Raw genomic sequence first — 24,713 nt, 5'->3', positions numbered from 1 at the left:
TTTAGAATCTAAAATCTAAAGGTTTATTCATAAAAGGAAAAAGATAGAGATGAGAGTTAGAATTGGTTAAATGGAATCAATTACATACAGTAATGGCAAAGTTCTTGGTTCAGGCTTGCAGCAGCGATGGAATAAACTGCAGGTTCAAATCAAGTCTCTGGAATACATCCTCCACTGGGATGGGTCTTCAGTCCTTTGTTCAAAGCTTCAGCTTGTAGCAAAGTTCCTCCAGAGGTAAGAAGCAGGATTGAAGACAAGATGGAGATGAGGCATCAGCCTTATATAGTCTTTTCCAGGTGTAAGAACACCTCTTTGTTCTTACTGTGGAAAATTACAGCAAAATGGATTCTGGAGTCACATGGGCCAGTCCCTGCATACTTTGCTGAGTTACAAGGCGTATCTGCCTTCTCTCAATGGGTCCATTGTATAGCTGATGGTCCTTAATGGGCCATCAAGCAGGCTAGGCAGAGCTAACACCAGTTTGTCTGGGATGTCACCCAGCAGCATAGCATAAGTTTGAAATACAGACAGTATAGAGCCAATATTCATAACTTCAACTACAAAAGTGATACACACATATAGACAGCATAATCATAACCAGTAAACCATAACCTTGTCTTAGACACCCCATTTGACCCCCTTTATACAAGATTTGCGTGCCACTACAGGACCTTGGTTGCAGCAATGATCTATATGGTCCCAGATTATATCAATAACGTCACACTCCTGTGTGGATTCTACAATGTCTGATAAGTTTTGACCGTTCATTGAAACTTTTCCCGCACTCAGAGCATGTGTAGGGTTTCTCTCCTGTGTGGATTCTATAATGTCTGATAAGTTTTGACCGTTCATTGAAACTTTTCCCGCACTCAGAGCATGTGTAGGGCATCTCTCCAGTGTGGATTTTCTGATGTCTGATAAGGTCTGAGCTCCAACTGAAGCTTTTCCTGCACTCAGAGCACATGTAGGACACCTCTCCTGTGGGGATTCTCTGATGTCTGATAAGGTGAGAGCTCTGACGGAAGTTTCTCCCACACTCAGAGCACGTGTAGGGCAGCTCACCTGTGTGGATTCTCTGATGTCTGATAAGGTGTGAGCTCCTACGGAAGTTTCTCCCACACTCAGAGCACGTGTAGGGCATCTCACCTGTGTGGATTCTCTGATGTCTGATAAGGTCTGAGCTCTGATTGAAGCTTTTCCCACACTCAGAGCATGTGTAGGGCATCTCTCCTGTGTGGATTCTCTGATGTCTGATAAGGTCTGAGCTTTGATTGAAGCTTTTCCCACACTCAGAGCATGTGTAGTGCATCTCTCCTGTGTGGATTCTGCAATGTGTAATAAGGTGAGAGCGCTCATTGAAGCTTTTCCCGCATTCAGAGCACGTGTAGGGCTTCTCCCCTGTGTGGATTCTGCAATGTGTGATAAGGTGTGAGCGCTCATAGAAGCTTTTTCCGCACTCAGAGCACATATATGGTGTCCCTTCTTTGTGGATTCTCTGATGTCTGATAAGGTTTGAGCGCCTATTGAAGCTTTTCCCACACTCAGAGCACGTGTAGCGTGTCTCTTCCAAATTGATTCTGTCATGTGTTATAAGGTCTGAGTGGCTACTGAAGTTTCTCTCTGGCCTCCCTTGAGTCTCACAGACTTTTGCTTTTTCTTGGAGTGCACAACTCCTGGAAACACTAGCTTTGGATCTTCCTGATAATGTTCCATGTGGTTCTACTTGCTCAGCATCTTCCTGCTGGGGTTTCTCCTCCTCATTCTCACTCACCATCCCATCACCTGATAGGAGACACAGAGAATCCAGACATAGGTCACTCCCTGCACCAGAAAGAAAGGACATCTCAGACAGAGGAAAGTAAAAAGGGATGAACAAACCAAAATATGTGTGGGAGAGATCAAACCTATCAGGAGCTAATTTTCCCCAAAACCATTCCCCAGAGGAGAGAGGAGGGGATCAGTTTTGGTTCACATCTCACCAGAACACTCAGGGAAAGTGAGATCAGGGAGGGACCTGCTGCCAGTTGTCAGTCAGAATAGGAGGGAAGCCATGAGTGACATCTGCCATAATGATTCCACATCTGCAGAGAACAATCCTGAACTTGAAGAGCTCACAGGGTCTCAGTAGGGCATCCCAAATGTTTCCTGTATTCCTAAACAGTTTTGAGTTGGTTTAACCAATTCCTCACCTGTGCAGGCAGCTCTCAGGAGCACTTCTTTCTCAGAGCCCTTGAGGGCAGGGACCCACGGCTCTTCCCCTCGTTCCAGGTGTGAGATCACATCAGGTTTGGAAACTGGAAACCCTACTGCAGGCAATGAAAACAAGGGAGGTCAGTGGAATTTGTGCGATATTTGTCACAAAGAATATTCCATGGTTTTAACCCCAGCTCATTTTAAAGCAGTAACATCCCAAGGCCAGCTTCCTTGGCTCAAAGTGGCAGGAGAGTTATTATTATGATTCATATTTACTAACTTAGTACCTAAGGCCAACTAACAATGGGTCCCCATTGTGCTAGGCAAAGTACAACAGAGAATAGTAGATGGCCCATGCCCTGAAGAATTTACAGTGTAAATAGACAAGACAGACACAAAATGGGGGAAGGGGTAGAACCCACTGTTAGAATAGTGATATTCAGGCTTTCCTGTAAAGCCTATGCCTTAAGAACTTAGGTGCATTTTTATCACTTAGCTACTTACAGGGGTATAAAAACAAAGAATCGAAATCACAGTCTGCCTGTGTCCGGGCCTTCTCTCACTAGGAGAGTCTGACGCCTTGTTCTTAGGCTAAGGCCTTTGGCTAAGCAGCAGGGGCAGCCATAAGCTGGGAAGCGTATGGTCACATCCTCACATCCCAAACCAGTCACACTGAAATAAGGTGCTATTGGGCTGTTAGGAAGACGATCCTGTCCAGATAGTGCCCATCACCACCAGATAAAGAAACAGACCTTAAGATGGTTAAAGAAAACTTAGTTTGATAGCATCCTGTCTGGCAAGAAATCACTTATTAATGGTTGTGGTTGTGAAACCCACATTTGTATTTTGTTTTATCTTTATGGCCACCACTTTTACATGGTTCATTAGTCTGGTTCTCTAATTGTTTCTGTCTGCTGTATAATTAATTTTGCTAGATGCAAGTTAATTAGGGTAGTGGGATATAATTGGTTAGAGAATTATGTTACAACATGTTAGAATTGGTTAGTTAAATTTCAGTACAATGATTGGTTAAGGTATAGCTGAGAATATTATTATATAAACACGGTCAAACAGGAAGGGGAAGGGAAATTGGAATCATGTTTGTTAAGGGGGGGGAAAGGGAACAGGGAACGGGGATGCAGGTAAAGCTCAGCAGCATTAGAGCTGGGAAGGGGGACACGGGGTAAACAAACTATATCAGTGTATCGAGATAAGCCCGACTGGTGTGAAGGGCTTCAGAATATGCTTGCTTGGAAACTAACCCCAATAAACATCGCATTGTCTGTGCTTCAGACTTCTCGTGTTTTGCTGCTCGCTGTCTGCCTGACAAGAACCAGTGAAGTGGGAGAGTGAAGGGAAAGCCCTCTAACAAAACTGGCATGACCTGATAACCAAAAGGTAAGCCTTTAAGGAAGGATTTAATACATTTTGGAACTGATCCAGGATTTCCACGAGGACTGATGAGGTTGCAATGGTAAATAAACATTTAGATCCTTTTCTTGTTTTATATCTTTTCCCCATAAGGCTTAACCTCTGACACACTGTCATGGAAGAACAGGATCTGTGCAATGCCCTGGCTTTTAAACAGTCCTTGGGAGGTGCCCCTTCAGTGCACTAGACCCCCCCAAGGGGTCCCACTCTTCCAGAAGGATAGGCCATGTAGCTTCAGCACCTGAGGCCTGGTCTACACTACGACTTTAATTCGGTTTTATCAGCGTTAATTCAAATTTACCCTGCAACTGTCCACACAACGATGCCATTTATTTCGAAATAAAGGGCCCTTTAAATCGATTTCTGTACTCCACCCCGACGAGCAGAGTAGCGCCAAAATCGATTTTAACATTTCGAATTAGGGATAGTGTGGCCGTAATTCGATGGTATTGGCCTCCGGGAGCTATCCCACAGTGCATCATTGTGACCGCTCTGGACAGCAATCTAAACTCGGATGCACTGTCCAGGTAGACAGGAAAAGCCCCGCGAACATTTGAATTTCATTTCCTGTTTGCCCAGCGTGGAGAGCACAGGTGACCACAGATAGCTCATCAGCACAGGTAACCATGCAGGCCAATAATCGAAAAAGAGCACCAGCATGGACCGTGAGAGAGGTACTGGATCTGATCGCTATATGGGGAGAGGATTCAGTGCTAGCAGAACTTCGTTCTAAAAGACGAAATGCCAAAACTTTTGAAAAAATCTCCAAGGGCATGATGGAGAGAGGCCACAATAGGGACTCAGATCAGTGCCGCATGAAAGTCAAGGAGCTCAGACAAGCCTATCAAAAAACGAAGGAGGCAAACGGTCGCTCTGGGTCAGAGCCGCGGACATCCCGCTTCTACGCCGAGCTGCATGCAATTCTAGGGGGGGCCGCCACCACTACCCCACCTGTGATCGTGGATTCCGGGTCGGGGATAGTCTCATCAGCTACACCTGAGGATTATGCCGATGGGGGAGAGGAGGAGGAGGAGGAGCTTGCAGAGAGCACACAGCACTCCGTTCTCCCCAACAGCCAGGATCTTTTTCTCAGCCTGACTGAAGTACCCTCCCAACCCAGTATCCAAGACCATGACCCCATGGAAGGGACCTCAGGTGAGTTTACCTTTTAAAATATAAAACTTGTTTTAAAAGCAAACGGTTTTTAATGATTACTTTGCCCTGAGGACTTGGGATGCATTCGCGGTCAGTTCAGCTACTGGAAAAGTCTGTTAACGTGTCTGGGGATGGAGCAGAAATCCTCCAGGGACATTTCCATGAAGCTCTCCTGGAGGTACTCCAAAAGCCTTGCCACAAGGTTTCTGGGCAGTGCATCCTTATTCCGTCCTCCATGGTAGGACACTTGACCACGCCATGCTTGCAGCAAGTAATCTGGTATCATTGCCTGACAAAGCCTGGCAGCGTATGGTCCCGGTGTTTGCTGGCATTCAAGCAACATCCGTTCTTTATCTTGTTGTGTAATCCTCAGGAGAGTGATATCACTCATGGTAACCTGGTTGAAATACGGGAACATAATTAAGGGGACAGAGGTGGCCGTTCCTACTGGGCTGTTTGCCTGTGGCGGAAAATAAATCCTTCCCTGCAGTTAGCCAAGCGCAGATGGGAAATTGGCCCTGAGCTTTTCGCGTTTGGCTAGCAGGGATCTTCCCTGCAACCAGCCACGCGGTGGGGGGAGGGGTACCGTGATCATCCCAGAGAATTCATGGCGGGAGGGGGTGGCGGCGGGGGGTTAGTTTGGTTCCTGCAGGGATCTTCCCTGATACCAGCCACGCGGTGGGGGGAGGGGTACTGCGATCATCCCAGAGAATTCATGGCAGGAGGGGGGGGTGGTTAGTTTGTTTTCTGCTGCTGCTGAATGTTAACAGAAAAACCACAGCACTCTACGGGCTTTGCTTGGTATGTGGGAAAGGAGGGCGCAGAAGCCGTAAGACAATGGCTTACCATGGCCGCATGCAAGCCGAATTCTGTTGCCTGGACCTCTGATCTCTAGCAGCAAAGCCACAGGCACTCAGTATTAAGAGGCAAAATGTGACCTTGCACAGAAATCACATGTGCTATGTAATGTGAATAGTGTTGGTCACCGTGAAAGAGTATAAGCATTGTTCTGCAAAATGTAGCTTTTTAAACAATTCTCTCTTTTTTCCCCTCCCTACAGCAGCTGCAAATTCCTCAAGCCTCCCTCCTCCATCCAGAAGGCTATCACAGATAAGGCGTCGTAAAAAGAAGACGCGAGACGAGATGTTTGCAGAAATTATGGAATCCAGCCGCAGTGACAGAGCTCATCTGAATGAGTGGAAGGAAACGGTTTCAAAGTATAGGAAAGAAGCCAGTGAACGTGAGGACAGGAGGGACCAACGTGAGGACAGGAGGGACCAACGTGAGGAGAGGAGAGACGCTCAAGATGAGAGGTGGCGGCAGGAAGATCAGAGGAGGCAGGATGCAATGCTGGGGCTGCTGCGTGAGCAAACAGACATGCTCCGGCGTCTGGTGGAGCTTCAGGAACGGATGTAGGAAAACAGACTGCCGCTACAGCCCCTGTACCCCCTCCCCCCTCCCCATGTTCCATGTCCTCCTCACCCAGACGTGTAAGAACGCGGGGGGGGGAGTGGGGGGGGAGGCTCCGTACACCTTCCCATTCCACCCCAGTGGACAGCCCAAGCAAAAGGCTGTCATTTTTTTAACCTTTTTTTAGTGGCATTTTCCTTCCCACCGATCCTCCTCCCAAATCCCACCCGGGTTCCCTCCCTCTTTTTCTAATCTATTAATAAAGAATAAATGATTTTTAAATGATAGTGACTTTATTTGGTTTGAAAGCAAGCTGGGGGAAGGGAGAGGGTGGGTTCCTTACAGAAAATGAGTCAATAAAGGGGGCAGGTTTTCATGAAGGAGAAACAAACAGATATTTCACACTGTAGCCTGGCCAGTCATGAAACTGGTTTTCAAAGCTTCTCTGATGCACAGCGCTTCCTGGTGTGCTCTTCTAATCGCCCTGGTGTCTGGCTGCGCGTAATCAGCAGCCAGGCGATTTGCCTCAGCCTCCCACCCCGCCATAAAGGTCTCCCCCTTATTTTCACAGAGATTGTGGAGCACGCAGCAAGCAGAAATAACAATGGGGAGATTTCTTTGGCTGAGGTCAGAGCGAGTCAATAATGAACGCCAGCGACCTTTTAAACGGCCAAATGCACATTCTACCACCATTCTGCACTTGCTCAGCCTGTAGTTGAACAGCTCCTGACTCCTGTCCAGGCTGCCTGTGTATGGCTTCATGAGCCATGGCATTAAGGGGTAGGCTGGGTCCCCAAGAATAACTATTGGCATTTCAACATCCCCAACGGTTATTTTCTGGTCCGGGAAGTAAGTCCCTTGCTGCAGCCCTTTAAACAGAGTAGTGTTCCTGAAGACGCGAGCGTCATGAACCCTTCCCGCCCAGCCTGCGTTGATGTTGGTGAAACATCCCTTGTGATCCACAAGTGCTTGCAGCACCATTGAAAAGTACCCCTTGCGGTTTATGTACTCGGTGGCTTGGTGCTCCGGTGCCAAGATAGGGATATGGGTTCCATCTATCGCCCCACCAGAGTTAGGGAATCCCATTGCAGCAAAACCATCCACTATGGCCTGCACATTTCCCAGAGTCACTAACTTTCGAAGCAGCACCTGAGTGATTGCTTTGGCTACTTGCATCACAGCAGCCCCCACAGTAGATTTGCCCACTCCAAATTGATTCCCGATTGACCGGTAGCTGTCTGGCGTTGCAAGCTTCCACAGGGCTATCGCCACGCGCTTCTCAACTGTGAGGGCTGCTCTCATCTTGGTATTCTGGCGTTTCAGGGCAGGGGACAGCAAGTCACAAAGTTCCATGAAAGTGCCCTTACGCATGCGAAAGTTCCACAGCCACTGGGAGTCATCCCACACCTGCAACACTATGCGGTCCCACCAGTCTGTGCTTGTTTCCCTTGCCCAGAATCGGCGTTCCATGGATAGAACCTGCCCCATTAACAACATGATCTCCAAAGCACCGGGGCCCGTGGTTTCACCGAATTCTGTGTCCGTGTCCATGTCCATGTCCTCATCATGCTTGTCGCTGCGCTGCCACCGCCGCTGCCTCCTCGCCTCGTTTTTTCTGGTCCTGGCTCAGCATAAACTCCACGAGAACGCGCGAGGTGTTTACAATGTTCATGACTGCTGTCTTGAGCTGAGCGGGCTCCATGCTTGCCGTGGTATGGAGTCTGCAGTGTTCACCCAGGAAAAAAGGCGCGAAATGGTTGTCTGCCGTCCGTTGCTTTCATGCAGGGAGGGAGGGAGGAGGTGAGGCTGTACCCAGAACCACCTGCGATGATGTTTTTTGTCCCATCAGGCACTGGGATCTCAACCCAGAATTCCAATGGGCGCGGGAGACTGCGGGAACTATGGGATAGCTATGGGATAGCTACCCACAGTTCAACGCTGCAGAAATCAACGCTAGCCCCATTACTTGGACGCACACCGCCGAATTAATGTGCTTAGTGTGGCCGCATACATTTCGACTTTATACAATCTGTTTCCCAAATTCGAATTATATAAATTCGGATTAATCCCGTAGTGTAGACATACCCTGAGACTGAGGCCTGGTCTACACTACCCTGAGCCTCTGACTTCAACACTCCTATTTCAACCTGTGACCTCTGCCAGCAGGTCCAGCTGAATGACACTCCTATTCAAAGACTGTTCCTCAGTCAGTGCACAGAGCAAATGTTTGCTGTGACACTGGGCAGACTTTGAAAACATAGCAGGGTTTATTAGTCAACTGAAACACAGCATTGGAAAGTCCTTAGATTAGGACAGGGAAGCAAAGAAGACAATATAGTCCATATTGGCCAATCCCCTTGAGCCATGCTGCTGTAGAAAATGCTTTGGTTTCCTTTTACTGTGTCTGTCCATTTGTCTTCACTCCAGTAGAGCATCCTGCATCTGCGAGCCCAGTTCTTCCTGCTCCCAAAAACATAACAAGTCCATGTATGCTTCACTCAGCCAAGCGGAGATCCTCCCATGGACAGGTGACAATTATTCCCTTGTCTCTGTTGCGTATTCCATTGATGAAGGTTGGTCCCAGACAGTCCTTAATGACCCATTCATACCACTCCATGACATCTATGTGACAAAACACCTCATCTCTCCTGCTCTTTATAATCATAGCAATACCAATCACAGAGGGAAACTGAGGTGCATATTGGCATCATACAAGTATTACCAAAATTCCCACCTCTATCACACACACACACACACACACACACACACACACACACTGCTCACAGCCCTTGGAGAGAAAGAAAAGCACAGGAACTGGACGTTAGTCCAGTGAACACAGCGGAGGACAAGCTGCAGTCCTCAAACCCTAGTCAAAAAGGAGAGGCGTGTGGGTCCCTACCCATAGAGAGGGGCTGGCTAGACGCCTTATATCTGAGAGGGCATTCCTTGAGCAGACCATGGAGGCAGGTCAAAGGCTTAGCTACCCCAGAACTGTGACATTGCAAATGCACATTTTGGGGAATTAGGAAATCTAGTGACTCAGGTGTAGTGGGAGGGAGAATTAAACTCCCCCAGCGTGTGGAGATGGCTGGGGAATTAAACACTAAAATTCAGGAGCAACAGCCTCTAATTCTTCCAGAAAAGGAGAATGTAAGAAACAAGAACTGGGCCACACAACCTCAGGAGGGACAGGCTCGAAGGTCAAAGGAACCTGGATGGAAGACAGCTTGTGGCTGCTGTGGATGGGGAGAGGGGGGACAAGACTCTCTCCAAACTCTGACTCCTGTTGACCCCGACCTGATTTTATGATTTATGACCTAGTCACATGTCTTGTGGGCAATTTCATACTCGCTAGAGGTAAAATGTCATTATCAGAGTATTGCGTATTAGCTTGGAACATGCATGGAGGGGCAAGGAGGTGAACATAAATAAATGGGTTATTAAGGGCAGGGACTACACTACAGCTGGGATCAAAGCTCTGAGATAGATCCAGTGGTTGATGTAGCGGGTCTAGTAAAGACCCGCCAAATTGACTGCAGATCACTCTCCAATCGACCTGTGTACTCTACCCCTGATGAGAAGAGTAAAGTAAGTAGACCCTGTGGTAACTCGACCTAAGTTACATCGACTCCAGCTACATTATTCACGTATCTGGAGTTGTGTAGCATAGGTCAACTTACTGAGGTAGTGTAGACATAGCCTAAGCTTGCTACAGTTCAGGGCCTTATATTAGGTTGAGGCTTTGTGGGAGTAATTATGCTGAAGTCTGGGATTTACCTGAATAGGCCTAAGGAGAGAATCCCAGGTCAGATATTTTGCAACCTCATTTTGAGAGACTAACGAGGAACCACAAACAGGTGCAATATGCCACAGGATTCTGAAAGAAGGAAGTTTGGGGCGGGCTTTAACAATTAGGTTAGTATGCAGTATGTCAGCAATTGGACCACATTTATTGGAATTATTAATAAATAAGTGATGTAAATCATGAGTATTAATGCTTGATGCTTAATTATGGACTTCCCAAAGGCCACATATGGGTTGGGGCAGCTTCTGACATTATTGTAATCAGAATAAAGGAGCAGATAGGGTATATAGCCATCCTATTACCATAGGGAAGCGGATAAAATACCTCTCCTAATTACCATTTTTTCATTTTGCTGGGTCCGCAAGACAGTGTAATCTGAAGCAGGAACTCCCTTCTGATGGGCTCCCTTGCCCCTTGATCTTTGCTTCCAATGGTGTCCATAACTTGTAAGTACACACAGTGCAAGACCCTCTTTATATACTTATCTTAGTCTAATCGTTATGTGTATTGATCCTTGCCTATGATTTCAATTATAACTGTCTGTATTAAATCAAGTTTCTATGTTTTTCACCAAATTTCATCTTCTCAATTAACTATGAGTAGCCATGGAGAAGGGCAAGTTGTACCCTAATATGTAATCTTATAGGTGTAAAAATTGTACAGGCTACACTACCAGCCTGTGATATCATCAACAAAGTACCCATTTGTGCCTGGGTAGGGGCCCTGCTATGGGAGGGATAAATGCAGAAAGGACTCAGGATCGGTGGCCAGGGTCGCTGTGCATAGATATGCGGAGCTTATATGGGGAGGGGGGTAATGAGTGGGAGATGGAGGTCAAGAGTTAAAATAATAATATTTGGTAGGAAATGTATAATAAAGTGAAACTGAACAGAAATAAAACTTGAGTGTAGGCTCTAAAGTGACAAGGCTTTGGTAGGGATTTGGGGCTAATGGTCTGGGATCCCCCACAGCTCTACATCCCCAAATCTCTCCTCCCTTCCATTGACCCACCCAGCCCACTTCCTGGGTGCCCTCCCTCCACACTACACTCCCCTTCTTCCCATTACTCTCAGACATCACCACCTCCCGGCACCTTGGCAGCTTCCTGTGTTCTCTCCTCGTCTCTCACTACCTCATCCCTCTCTGCTGCTTCTTAGCTCTAACCCGCACACACCCTCCCCATGTCCTAGCACCCCAGAATTATCTCCTCCCCCTTCTCCTCCCCTCCCACAGCTCTGTTCTCCCTTCACCCGTGGGGTCCTGAATGGCAACATTATACGCTCTCCTATCAAAAGTTGAGCTCATATGACTTTCACACAAGCCATGAATGAGTCATACACCAATTTACTCAATTTAGAATTCTACAGGCAGCATATTTTCCTCTTAAAATGAAGAAAAGGCATGAATGCTAGTTATTAATGTAGCCAATAAGGATACTTTACATGCAATTTTAAAATGACTGATGACACCAAAAAGGCACATATCCAAAAATTATACTAGTTGGTGGGAGATAAGGCAAAAAAAGGGGGGGCTAGGAAACTTGTCAACACTTGTATGACAAATAAAGTTATAACGTTATTACTATTCAGGTTCTTTAGAGACCCCACAGCTTCTAATAACCAAGGGGACAGGACTCCTTACCCAGCAAGATCACCGTCTCATAGTTCTCCTGCATGACATCCCTGTAGAGGGCTCTCTGAGTGGGGTCCAGCAGAGCCCCCTCTCCACTGGTGAAATACACAGCCACCTCCTCGAAGGTCACCAGCCCCTGAAAGAGGAAGAGTCCGACACTCAGTACCTGCTGCCCCAGTCACAACCCCACCACTTATGGGGGAAAGGAGCCAATCAAATGGAAGCTCTGGGTGGCTCACAATCAGGAGTCCCAACCCCACAATGCTCAGAGCATCCAGAAAACCCCAGTGTGAGGGGGGGAAAAGAGAGAGCTCCTTGTCTCTCCAGCAGATCCATCACACAGCTACTAGCCAGAGACTCATACAGGAGATGAAGGCCCTAGCAGGATGCAGGGAGAGCTCACTGGTAGAAAGCCCAATGCTGTTCTCATTGTGAAGAACTGGACAGGGCCAGCCTTAGTGGTGGGCAGACTACATGACTGTCCAGGGGGGCCTTGCTGAGGGGGTTCCTCTAGCAGGGGTGTCCTATCTCTCCTCTCCCCACTTCTCTTCAGCTGTCTGCCGCTGTAAGGGTATGTCTACACTACGAGAGTAGTTCGATTTTACTTAAATCGAATTTTTTGAATCGATATTGCAAAGTCGAACGTGTATGTCCACACTAAGGACAGTAATTCGACTTTGTGAGTCCACAGTAACGGGGAAAGCGTCGACATTGGAAGCGGTGCACTGTGGGCAGCTATCCCACAGTTCCCGCAGTCCCCGCTGCCCATTGGAATTCTGGGTGGAGCCGCAAATGCCTTCTGGGTAAAAAAAATGTCTCGAGGGTGCTTTTGGGTAACTGTCGTCATCCGTCCATCACTCCCTGAAAGCGCCGGCGGGAAATCAGTTCGCGCACTTTTCTAGTCAGTGACAGCGTGGACGCCACAGCACTGCGAGCATGGAGCCCGCTGCGACCATCGCTGCAGTTGTGGCCGCTCTCAACGCCTCGCAGCTTATCATCCACCTTTCCCTGAGGCAGATGCAGATAAGTCAAGCGAGGAGGCTACGGCACCGCGGTGAGGGCCTGAAGTCTGAGAGTAGCACAGACCTCTCAGAAAGCACGGGACCCAGCGCCCAGGACATCACGGTGGCAATGGGTCATGTTGATGCCGTGGAACGGCGATTCTGGGCCCGGGAAACAAGCACTGAGTGGTGGGACCGCATAGTGCTGCAGGTCTGGGATGAATCCCAGTGGCTGCGAAACTTTCGCATGCGGAAGGGAACTTTCCTTGAACCTTGTGAGTTGCTGTCACCTGCCCTGAAGCACAAGGACACCCGGATGCGAGCAACCCTGACTGTCCAGAAGCGAGTGGCCATAGCCCTCTGGAAGCTTGCAACGCCAGACAGCTACCGGTCAGTCGCGAACCACTTTGGCGTGGGCAAATCTACCGTGGGGGTTGTTGTGATGCAAGTAGCCAAGGCAATCGTTGATGTACTGCTGTCAAAGGTAGTGACCCTGGGAAACGTGGAGGCGATCATAGATGGCTTTGCAGCGATGGGATTCCCAAACTGCGGTGGGGCCATAGATGGAACTCACATCCCTATCCTGGCACCGGACCACCAGGCCAGCCAGTACATTAACAGAAAGGGCTACTTTTCCATATTGCTGCAAGCACTGGTGGACCACAGGGGACGTTTTACGAACATCTACGTCGGATTGCCGGGCAAGGTTCATGACGCTCGTGTTTGCAGGAACTCTGGTCTGTTTAGACAGCTGCAGCAAGGTATTTACTTCCCGGACCACAAAATAACTGTTGGGTATGCCTATAGTGATCCTCGGGGACCCAGCCTACCCGCTAATGCCCTGGCTCATGAAGCCCTATACTGGCGCCCTGGACAGTGAAAAAGAACTCTTCAACTACCGGCTGAGCAAGTGCAGAATGGTGGTGGAGTGTGCTTTTGGACGTCTCAAGGGGAGATGGAGAAGCTTACTGACTCGCTGTGATCTCAGCGAAACCAATATCCCCATTGTTATAGCAGCTTGCTGTGTGCTCCACAATGTCTGTGAGAGCAAGGGGGAAACCTTTATGGCGGGGTGGGAGGTTGAGGCAAATAGCCTGGCTTCTGATTACGCCCAGCCAGACAGCCGGGCGATTAGAAGAGACCAGCGGGACGCACTGTGCATCCGGGAGGCTTTGAAAGCTAGGTTCCTGACTGAGCAGGGTAACCTGTGACTTTTAAGTTAGTGTACAGAGAAGCTGAACCTGCCCCCGTTTCTTTACCCAGTTAATGTTGACTATCCTCTCCAGTTACATACCCCCTTCACCCCCTTCCAACACACGTTTAGAAATAAAATCACTTCTACTTTGTTAATGAACACCGTTGTCTTTATTACTGTTTTCGCGGGAATGTTTTAAAACTGAGACGTAGACTGTGGTGGGGAGCGGGTGTAGTGTACTGATGCAAATGAAGCTTCTAAACTCCAGGATTGACAGGCTCCGCTGTGGTGGACTGGTTGTTTCAACGGAGCCTGTCACCCCTCCTGATCGGGACTGTGTGTATGGGGGGGGCGATGTGACTTTGTGGCAGGGGGAGGACAGTTACAGATCCCCTGCTGCGTGGCTCTGTGATCCAGGATAAGGACCGCCGCTTAAGATCTGTAACTGCCCTCCCCCGCCACAAAGTCACAGAGCAACCCACCCCCCACCACAGAACATGAAAACCACCTCCCAGACTGACCAGGGTAACTAGTCACTGCACTGTGTATGTGCCCTGCTGCTGGACCTGCCCCCGCCTATGTACCCTGCCAAAGGTGACTGTCCTGTCCAATTACCAACCCCCTTCCCCCCTCCTCCAAAAGAACATGATGAAAACAGTAATTAACAGAAACGTATTTTTTATTATCAACTACACATGGAACTGGGAGGTGAAACTTGGACGGGGGCTTGTGTGAGGCGGGAAGGAAAGAACTTGTCAAATTTTGGGGAATGAGAGCCTTCTACTACTAGAGCTGTCCGCAGGGGTGGAGTGAGAGTTTGCACGGACTCTGCCGCCCCTCCTTCTTTGCACTTTCGGTGAGGGGGGTATGGGACTTGGTGGCGGGGTAGGGCGGTTACAGATAGACTGCAGCGGGGCTCTGTCCTCCTGCCTCCGTTCCTGCAGAACATCCACAAGGCGCCGGAGCGTGTCCGTTTGCTCCCTCAGTAGTCCAAGCAGCGTTTGAGTCGCCTGCTGGTCTTCCTGCCGCCACCTCTCCTCCCAATCCGTTTGCTTGGTGCATTTGGGACAAGTTCTCCCGCCACTGGGTCTGCTGTGCTGCCTGGGCTCGGGAGCAGGCCATAAGCTCCGAGAACATGTCCTCCCGTGTCCTCTTCTTCCTACGCCTAATCTGCGCTAGCCTCTGGGAGTGTGATGCCAGGCTAGGTTGTGAGACAGTCGCAGATGTGGCTGTGGGAATGGGAAAAAGGGAGTGAATTCCTCAGAAAGATAAATGTAGTTGTGAAGAAAGAACATAGTCTTTCTCTGTGAACAAGACCATGCACAGCACCTATCACATGCGCACTCAGCACAAGGTCGAATTCTCGGCCTTCGCATTCAGTGCCTGGGGTCTTGCACAGCAGATTTGAGAAGCGGGGCAGGACACCGGAATTTCTGTAGCAGGCAGACATGGTAAGCCGTAGACTTGTGGCAGCTTAAAACTTTAATATTAGCACTGGCCTCATTTCACATTGAAAGCAATGTCAGTCCCTGCTGCCAGCAATCCGGCAAGCAGGAACTCTGCCCCTGTCCCACCCCCTCGCGGCTGTCCCCGGGAACGATCCCTGTAGGCTGCCCCTCTCCCGCTTCCACCGCGTGGCCGCAAACCAGCGGTTACAGTTCTGTAAAGGAACGGGCAAGCAGTCCCAACAGTAACATTCCCCTGCCTAATTCAAAGCAGGTCACCATGAGCGACATCACCCTCATGAGGATCTCAGACAGCGAGAAAGAAAGAATGCTTCAGGAAAGCCTCCAAAGACCAGGGCCGTATGCCACCCTGCTGTGCAGAGCAATGATCCCTGAGTACTTGATTGTCTCGTGGCGCGGCAACGTGTCATACTACGGAGGACCCAATAAGGCCGCTCTCCCCAGGAACCTGATGCAACGGCTTTCCAATTACCTCCAGGAGAGCTTCCTCGAGATGTCCCAGGAGGATTTCTGCTCTATCCCCGGACATATAGACCGCATTTTACTCTAGCTGCACTGGCAGTGACTAAACAGTAGAGCGGCTTGGGCAGAACAATCATGCTAAACCGGACATTGTTAGATTTTTTTTCAATAGTTGCACTGCCCAGGACTGAAACGTTAAGCGCCTAGGGCAAACTAATCATGAGAAACCCATTGTTGTTTTGGTTAATATTCCTGTTCTGTTAAAAATAAATGTTTAGATGTTTACAACACTTACTGGCTGATCCTTCCCCAGATTCTGTGTCCGGGTTAACGGCTGGGGACGGTTGGTAGGGGATCTCTGTAAGGGTGATGAAGAGATCCTGGCTGTCGGGGAAATCAGCGTTGTAAGCGCTGTCGACTGCCTCGTCCTCCTCATCTCCTTCCTCATCTTCCCCATCCGCTAACATGTCCGAGGAACCGGCCGTGGACAATATCCCATCCTCAGAGTCCACGGTCAGTGGTGGGGTAGTGGTGGCGGCCGCACCTAGGATGGAATGCAGTGCCTCGTAGAGACGGGATGTCTGGGGATGGGATCCGGAGCGTCCGTTTGCCTCTTTGGTCTTCTAGTAGCCTTGTCTCAGCTCCTTGATTTTCACGCGGCACTACGTTGCATCCCGGCTGTATCCTCTCTCTGACATGTTGTGACGTTATTGACATAAACTGGGACCGTCTAGATCATTGTTGCAACCAAGGTCCTGTAGTGGCACCCAAATCTTGTCTAAAGGGGGTCAAATGGGGTGTCTAGGACAAGGTTATGGTTTACTGGTTATGATTATGCTGTCTATATGTGTGTATCAGTTTTGTAGTTAAAGTTATGAATATTGGCTCTATACTGTCTGTATGGCAAACTTATGCTATGCTTCTGGGTGACGTCCCAGACAAGCTGAGATTAGCTCTGCCTAGCCTGCTTGATGGCCCATTAAGGACCATCAGCTGTACAATGGACCCATTGAGAGAAGGCAGATATGCCTTGTAACTCAGCGAAGTATGCAGGGACTGGCCCATGTGACTCCAGAATCCATTTTGCTGTAATTTTCCACAGTAAGAACAAAGAGGTGTTCTTACACCTGGAAAAGACTATATAAGGCTGATGCCTCATCTCCATCTTGTCTTCAATCCTGCTTCATACCTCTGGAGGAACTTTGCTACACTGAAGCTCTGAACAAAGGACTGAGGACCCATCCCAGCGGGGGATGTATTCCAGAGACTTGATTTGAACCTGCAGTTTATTCCATCGTTGCTGCAAGCCTGAACCAAGAACTTTGCCATTACTATATGTAATTGATTCCATTTAACCAATTCTAACTCTCATCTCTATCTTTTTCCTTTTATGAATAAACCTTTAGATTTTAGATTCTGAAGGATTGGCAACAGCGTGATTTGTGGGTAAGATCTGATTTGTATATTGACCTGGGTCTGGGGCTTGGTCCTTTGGGATCAGGAGAACCTTTTTCTTTTACTGGGGTATTGGTTTTCATAACCATTTGTCCCCATAACGAGTGGCACTGGTGGTAATACTGGGAAACTGGAGTGTCTAAGGAGATTGCTTGTAAGACTTGCGGTTAGCCAGTGGGGTGAGACCGAAGTCCTCCTAGTCTGGCTGGTTTGGTTTGCCTTAGAGGTGGAAAAAACCCCAGCCTTGGGCTGTAACTGCCCTATTTGAGCAATTTGTCCTGAGTTGGCACTCTCAGTTGGGTTCCACCAGAACTGCATTGTCACACATGTCTTTAGAGATCTTCTCGTAGATCTTTGCATTCCGTTTCTTGGAGCGCAGCTCGGAAAGCACGGACTCATCGCCCCACACAGCGATGAGATCCAAGACTTCCCGATCAGTCCATGCTGGGGCCCTCTTTCTATTCTGAGATTGCACGGCCATCACTGCTGGAGAGCTCTGCATCTTTGCCAGTGCTGCTGAGCTCGCCACGATGTCCAGACAGGAAATGAGATTCAAACTGCCCAGACAGGAAAAGGAATTCAAATTCAAATTTTCCCGGGGCTTTTCCTGTGTGGCTGGTCAGAGCATCCGAGCTCGGACTGCTGTTCAGAGCGTCAACAGAGTGGTGCACTGTGGGATAGCTCCCGGAGCTATTAGCGTCGATTTCCATCCACACCTAGCCTAACCACACCTAAACTGGTCTGTGCTTTGCATAATTTTATTTCTGTCTTATGCTTAAATTCAATTCTTTGAGTAATGAGTTCTACAATGTCTAACCTGGCCCGGCTGGAGTAATTATCATTATTACTGTCATTGCCGTATTGTGCTTTGTCATTCATTATTTAAAACGGTACTATCAAATAATAGAATGTAAATTTTGCATGTACTTGCCTCAGCAGTGCTTGTTTTAAAAAAAATTAGGTAAACTCAAAACTTCAGACACTGCAGATGCATATCACTTATCTTCAAATTGGATTTTTAGGCCTTGGCTACACTGGTGCTGTACAGCCCTGCAACTTGCTGCACTCAGGGGTGTGAAAACGCCCCCCCAAGTGCAGCGAGTGCAGCACTGTAAAGCGCCAGTGTAATCAACGCCTGCAGTACTGCACGCTCATTCGCAGTGCTGCAAGCTACTCCCCTCGGAGAGGTGGAGTACATACAGTGTAGCAAGAGAGCTCTCGCAGCGCTGGTGGCGCGACTACACTTGTGCTTCCCAGCGCTGCCCTGGCTGTGAATTCCCAAGTGTAGCTGAGGCCTTAGTTTGTGAGGAAGTAGGGAGTGGGGAGGATTGACCTGGGGATGTTGCGGGGGAATTTTACTGGTACTGTCTACATTGGTGATGGGATATCAAGGTGTGACTTCACTTGAGGGATGATAGCTGAGCATGTAACCTGAGCCCAGATGGGGATGGGGCCAGGGACACCTTCGGCCTGGGGAAACTGGACAAAGGCTGGAGGAGGAGCTGGGGTGTGGCTGGAGGTGACGGCTCGAGGGGGCTTTTCAGTTTGGAGCTGGCTGGGAAATGGGGGGAGGGATAGCTCAGTGGTTTGAGCATTGGCCTGCTAAACCCAGGGTTGTGAGTTCAATCCTTGAGGGGGCCACTTGGGAATCTGGGGCAAAATCAGTACTTGGTCCTGCTAGTGAAGGCAGGGGGCTGGACTCGATGACCTTTCAAGGTCCCTTCCAGTTCTAGGAGATGGGATATCTCCATTATTATTATTATTAATTCGACATGGCCATGTCGAATTTAGCACTACTCCCCTCGTCGGGGAGGAGTACAGAAGTCGAATTAAAGAGACCTCTATGTCGAACTAAATAGCTTCGCGGTGTGGACGGGTGCAGGGTTAATTCGATGTAACGGCGCTAACTTTGACATAAACACCTAGTGTAGACCAGGACTAACTGTTCCTGCAGCCCTGCCCCCTTCCCCCACTTGGAGCTGCCTCTGGCCAAGCTCCTCCCAGGAGCCTTCTGTGTGCTGTGTGTGTGTGTGGGGGGGGGGGAGGTTGATGTCAGGGTGGCTCCACCCTCCTGCCTCTGTGCCCAGTCTCTGCTGAGCTGAGGTGGGAGGAGAAGATTCTCTGCTGCTGCCCCTGGGTCAGGAGTGGGAGCTGCTGGCTGCTGCTGCTGTGTGAATGAGCCTTCAGACTAGTGAGTGCCACTCTGCTAAAAGTGACAGCGTGCTGTGTCTCACACTTCCCCAACACACACACACACTCACACTCACCGCACAATACACATTTCAATTACTGTTATTACTTATTTTTGCTTCCTCTCAAAATGAGCAAAGTACATATATTCTCTGTAATTTTATTCTTCCACATTCGTTCAGGATTACAGTGCTGTTATTTTAGCTTTTTAACTGGTCTGTGCTTTGCATAATTTTATTTCTGTCTTATGCTTAAATTCAATTCTTTGAGTAATGAGTTCTACAATGTCTAACCTGGCCCGGCTGGAGTAATTATCATTATTACTGTCATTGCCGTATTGTGCTTTGTCATTCAATATTTAAAACGGTACTATCAAATAATAGAATGTAAATTTTGCATGTACTTGCCTCAGCAGTGCTTGTTTTAAAAAAAATTAGGTAAACTCAAAACTTCAGACACTGCAGATGCATATCACTTATCTTCAAATTGGATTTTTAGGCCTTGGCTACACTGGTGCTGTACAGCCCTGCAACTTGCTGCACTCAGGGGTGTGAAAACGCCCCCCCAAGTGCAGCGAGTGCAGCACTGTAAAGCGCCAGTGTAATCAACGCCTGCAGTATTGCACGCTCGTTCGCAGTGCTGCAAGCTACTCCCCTCGGAGAGGTGGAGTACATACAGTGTAGCAAGAGAGCTCTCGCAGCGCTGGTGGTGCGACTACACTTGTGCTTCCCAGCGCTGCCCCGGCTGTGAATTCCCAAGTGTAGCTGAGGCCTTAGTTTGTGAGGAAGTAGGGAGTGGGGAGGATTGACCTGGGGATGTTGCGGGGGAATTTTACTGGTACTGTCTACATTGGTGATGGGATATCAAGGTGTGACTTCACTTGAGGGATGATAGCTGAGCATGTAACCTGAGCCCAGATGGGGATGGGGCCAGGGACACCTTCGGCCTGGGGAAACTGGACAAAGGCTGGAGGAGGAGCTGGGGTGTGGCTGGAGGTGACGGCTCGAGGGGGCTTTTCAGTTTGGAGCTGGCTGGGAAATGGAGGGAGGCCAGAACCCGGGTCTGGCTCCCTACCCCCTCAAGATGAACCTGACCAAGGGGTCCTGCTGTCTATACCTACAAACTCTGTTTTGGACTGTGTTCCTGTTGTCTAATAAACCTTCTGTTTTACTGGCTGACTGAGAGTCACAGTGAATTGCAGGAAGTGCGGGAGGTGCAGGGCCCTGTCTCCCCCAAACTTCATGATATAGTTATATCTGGAAAGTAACTTACAATGTCTATGAAAATAAATGCACTTCCAAGTATGATACTAATAGCAATGATGGAATAAAATTGTAGTGAGTCACATACATGATTGTGATCAGTAAACATAAATGCCAAAATAACTAGAAAAATAAATTCCCGTTCTTAATAAAAGAGAAAAAAACATATTTACTTAATTTTATATACGTGATTATGTTTTCAGTGGAGTGAAAAACAATTGACTAAAACAGAGGAGATAATGGCAATAACACAGAGTGTGTCTGTTAAGTAAAATCTGCTTACTTTCTCTGACCTTACTTTCTCTAGTTTTATTTCTCTCTACTAAAGACAGGGTGCAAAGTATCAAACTTGTGTTTCTGATACCTGCATCAAAGCTCCAGAACTGATACTTCAAGGTTTGGGATAGGGAATATCTTGCTGTTTTCGCTCCTGATTGTTCTAAATTTACTTTTAAATTTAATATGTGGCTGTAATTGGAGTCAGTATAGATTGATCTTTCTTTATATGACAATTAGATACAGTGCTCATCAGTGAATTTCTAAGTTATTTTCTGCAAAAAACCCTACAGTTTTTAGGTGCCTCCATAGCCCCTGGAATCACAGTTAAAGTTGCCCTCCTCCCCAAAATCTGAAATGGCCCCTGGGGAGCCAGGAGCGGCCACAGGGCTGCAGGATATCTGGGGCTCCAGCAAAATGCGTGTGAGAGCGCAAAGCCCGTTTTGAGCTGCAGGCCGAACGCCGGGCACCACGAGACACAGCAGCAGTGTAGAAGTAAGGGTGGGAATGGCAGCCAATGATTTTAGTTTACCGTTCGTTCATTTATTGTGTGGTGTTATAAATAACTAACACATTATGTCATATAGAATCATCATATGCTAAATAGAGAATAGATTGATCGGTATGTAGCGAGAATAATCACATATTAGGTATCTAAGTAAATAGGGTTGAAACGCCAGGCCTGTAGGCTGAGACCTGCAGGATTTTAGCTTAGCTGTTTTAGGCCTTGGAGCTAAGAAATGCTGATATAATTAAATGACTGAGGAATAACACGATACCCTAAGATTATGAGAAAAGAGGTGTCAAGTGGTAACAGAGTGAAAAATTAGCTGGAAGATTAATTTTCAATAAAAAAATTCTGTAAAGTCACCTGTTTTCAAATGTGCTTTAACCACAGAATACAGGTGGTGTGTCAATGCTAATGAGGTAAAATCAGCATCACATTATAAAAAGGGGGTGCCCAGAGCAGGAAAATTGAGCTCCCTGTGGGAAATTCAAGCAGGAACCATCCCTCTACTGATGATCAATCCATGAGAGACTCATCAGACCCTAATAGTATTGTTAAAGATGTGAGTAGATCTAGTTTTGTAACTTTTGCAAAAGTCTTTATAGAATTTCTATATGCTTGGGTAGTCATAATTTAAATTATAACTTTAATAAAACTTGTAAAACCGACTAGACCTTGTACTTGTGAATGTCTGTGTGGTCACTACCTTTGGTCTTTATGTGTTCCTAGAGACTACATTTGAAGCAAGTAGCAGAGGCTACTTTCACTCTGTTAAGTTTCACACTGTAGCCACCAGAGAGGAACAGACGGTGGTGTAATACCACATTACAAAATGCACTTTAAATAAAATAAAAGGCTACACAATACACCATATACCAGGCCACCTTTACTTCTGCGCTGCTGCTGGCGGTGGCATTGCCTTCAGAGCTGGGTGTTCGGCCAGCAGCTGCTGCTATGAGGCCGCCCCACCAGTGCTGAATGTGTGCTACGGCTGAGCTCTGGCACTTCTTTCAATACAAATTAAGGACTAGAGGGAGCGATTGGGGTCTGGACATGGTGGTGGGGAGCCCGTGAGGGCCAGGGGGATGGGGGGCACCAAAATACAAGTTCATCCAAGGCACCATTTTCTCTAAGGCCAGCTCTGGAGCTGGATATGGAGGAGGGTCATATCCCCTAAAGGAATGGTTCTCAACCAGGGGTCCCTGGACCTCTGAGGGACTGCGAGCAGGTTTCAGGGAGTCTTTCAAGTAGAGCAGTGTTAGACTCGCTTGGGCCCAGGGCAGAAAGCACAGACCTCACTGCCTGGGACCGAAGCCTGAGGCCATGAGCCCTGCCACCAGTGGCTGAAGCCAAAGCTTGAACAATTAGTTTTGCAGGGGGCCCTGTCACATGGGCCCCCAGGCAATTGCCCTGGTTTCCAACCCTGGCCTTTATATGCAGAAAACCATGCAGTTGAGTTTTTATATCACATTGAGGGGCCTTAGAAAGAAAAAGGTTAAAAACCCCTCCCTAAGCCTTACTGGTGGGTGCCCCCTCTATATCTCATAGCAGCCGCTGGTTAATCAGGTCAGGCTCCAGCACTGGGATTCTGGTCCATTTTCCTAGTCCCACCTAGGTGGGTTGTTTCCCGTTCCACAAATTAGGGCATTTCCACCTTCTAACCTCATGGGTCCCTTCACTAGAATGTAAGCCACATATTAAACAAGTCCCAACGGGTTTGCTACACCCTGGCCTCCTCCCATTCTCCACCCTGTGAATTTTTTGGCATACTCCAACCTCCAAACCAGACTGCCCAAACCTCCCACCTCCTGTGTATTTGCTGTCCCTCTCCCTCCATCAGGAATCCACCAGCAACACCCCCCGCCCCCTTATAATCCCTACCTGAACTGGCTCCACTGCAGCCATTTCTCTTTCCTGTCCCATGAGAGGATATGATGAGGTGGAGCAAAACATGGACGTCATCCTGCAGCCTGGCAGGGCGAGAAGGGCAACTGTGGAGGTTTCAGAACAGGCTTTAGTTAATTTCACCTCAGGATTCCCCCAGGATCTTTCCCTGCAGAGACACATCCCAGATTCTGCCATGCTGGAAACATGCATGATCTCTTTATTACAGGTAGACCTGGCCCCTCCTGCCAGGCTAAGCCCACAGAGAGATTTTTCAGCCTCCCCAGTAATAAAGTCTCTGAACAAAATGTTAGAAAGGAGCAGAACCAAAGGGTCTGTGCTGGCTCCATGGGGACACTGGCTCCTCCCTTTCCCTTCTGTTCAGCCATGCCCTGTTTCTGGCAGAGAACGGCCACCCCATCTCCACCCCAGAGGCAGCCATGTCTGTGGGCTCCCCCAAACAGCACCTACTAACTACCACCCACTTTGGGGGAATGACACAGGACAGCAAATTCCCACCTAAACAAGGACAAATTGCTTCAGATAAAATGGGTTGGGTTAACATCCCAAATGTGAGGAGAATTTAAATGGCAATTTGAGAATTACAGAGGAAATTGGGCAAAATAAGAGAATAGAGTCAGTTTTAGGGAAAACGAGGGAATCTCCTTAGATTTTATAGCCATATGTGGTAAGGGGAGAGAAAAGGGAAAGAACTAGAGAGAATTGTTTCAGTATTTGAGAGGGAAGTGGCACGAACAGTAAAAGGATACAATATCTCACCCCCCGACTCACACACACTTCTCCCCCTGGATTTTCCTAGCTGCACAGAGCACGTTCAATCCCCCACGTGTCCCACTGCCCTTCCCCTCTCTGCAACTCCGGCTTCTCCCCTCCGTTCCCTTCCCGGGCCCCATTCTCTGTCCCCACCTGAATCTCAGCGGTGCCTGGGGCAGATCCTGGCTGCAGCGGAGAACAGCAGCTCCGCTATCACTCAGGCAGCTCCAGGGCTGCTGGCAGCACATGTACAACCAGGGAGCAGATCCCCGGGGGCTGCAACCGCTGCGGATCCCTTGGGCAGAGAGTCACTTTCCTGCCCCTCCCCCGCACTTCCCCCGGGGTCTCTCACCTGGAGTCTCTGGCGCCGGAGCTGATGGTGACAGAGTCCGGGGCTCTAGGAGGCTGGCTCCCCTGGAGAACGTCCCAGCTCGCCCGGCGTGGCAGGGAAGGAGCTTTAATGACGAGATCTCCCCCGCACAGACCCCGGGGAGCAGCAGCTGACCAGCCCGGGCTCCCGGATCACACAAGGCAACAGCAGAGTTCGGTCTGTGCCAGACCCCACCCCCAGGAGCTGCCCCCCACCCCTGGGTTTTGTTCTCCCGGCTCCTGCC

The 24,713-nt window shown here is 48.6% G+C and overlaps 1 protein-coding gene across 1 annotated transcript; it reads right to left on the bottom strand.

The window, feature by feature from the left end:
• LOC101931667 (zinc finger protein 501-like) lies at nucleotides 1-24,616 on the bottom strand. The gene is made up of 5 exons (XM_065570079.1): nucleotides 24,452-24,616; nucleotides 23,323-23,411; nucleotides 16,046-16,294; nucleotides 2,190-2,306; nucleotides 1-1,821 (listed from the first exon to the last, which is right to left on the bottom strand). The coding sequence occupies exons 3-5, from the start codon at nucleotides 16,215-16,217 to the stop codon at nucleotides 719-721; spliced, it is 1,392 nt and encodes a 463-aa protein (XP_065426151.1). The 5' UTR covers nucleotides 16,218-16,294; nucleotides 23,323-23,411; nucleotides 24,452-24,616; the 3' UTR covers nucleotides 1-718.
• Nucleotides 24,617-24,713: the final 97 nt, after the last annotated feature.

Source organism: Chrysemys picta, chromosome 16, assembly GCF_011386835.1.
Source record: "Chrysemys picta bellii isolate R12L10 chromosome 16, ASM1138683v2, whole genome shotgun sequence".
Taxonomy (NCBI): Eukaryota; Metazoa; Chordata; order Testudines; family Emydidae; genus Chrysemys; species Chrysemys picta.
Note: the sequence above shows the minus strand (reverse complement) of the source record. Positions and strands in the feature narration are given on the sequence as shown.

Excerpts from the sequence above, each read along its gene's own strand:
- LOC101931667 (XM_065570079.1), bottom strand. The coding sequence starts at position 16,217 with ATGTTAGCGGATGGGGAAGATGAGGAAGGAGATGAGGAGGACGAGGCA. Across the intron at positions 2,307-16,045 it reads ATCTGGGGAAGGATCAGCCA|TAGGGTTTCCAGTTTCCAAA; the intron begins GTAAGTGTTGTA and ends CATTGCCTGCAG. Across the intron at positions 1,822-2,189 it reads CCTGAGAGCTGCCTGCACAG|GGAGTGACCTATGTCTGGAT; the intron begins GTGAGGAATTGG and ends TTTCTGGTGCAG.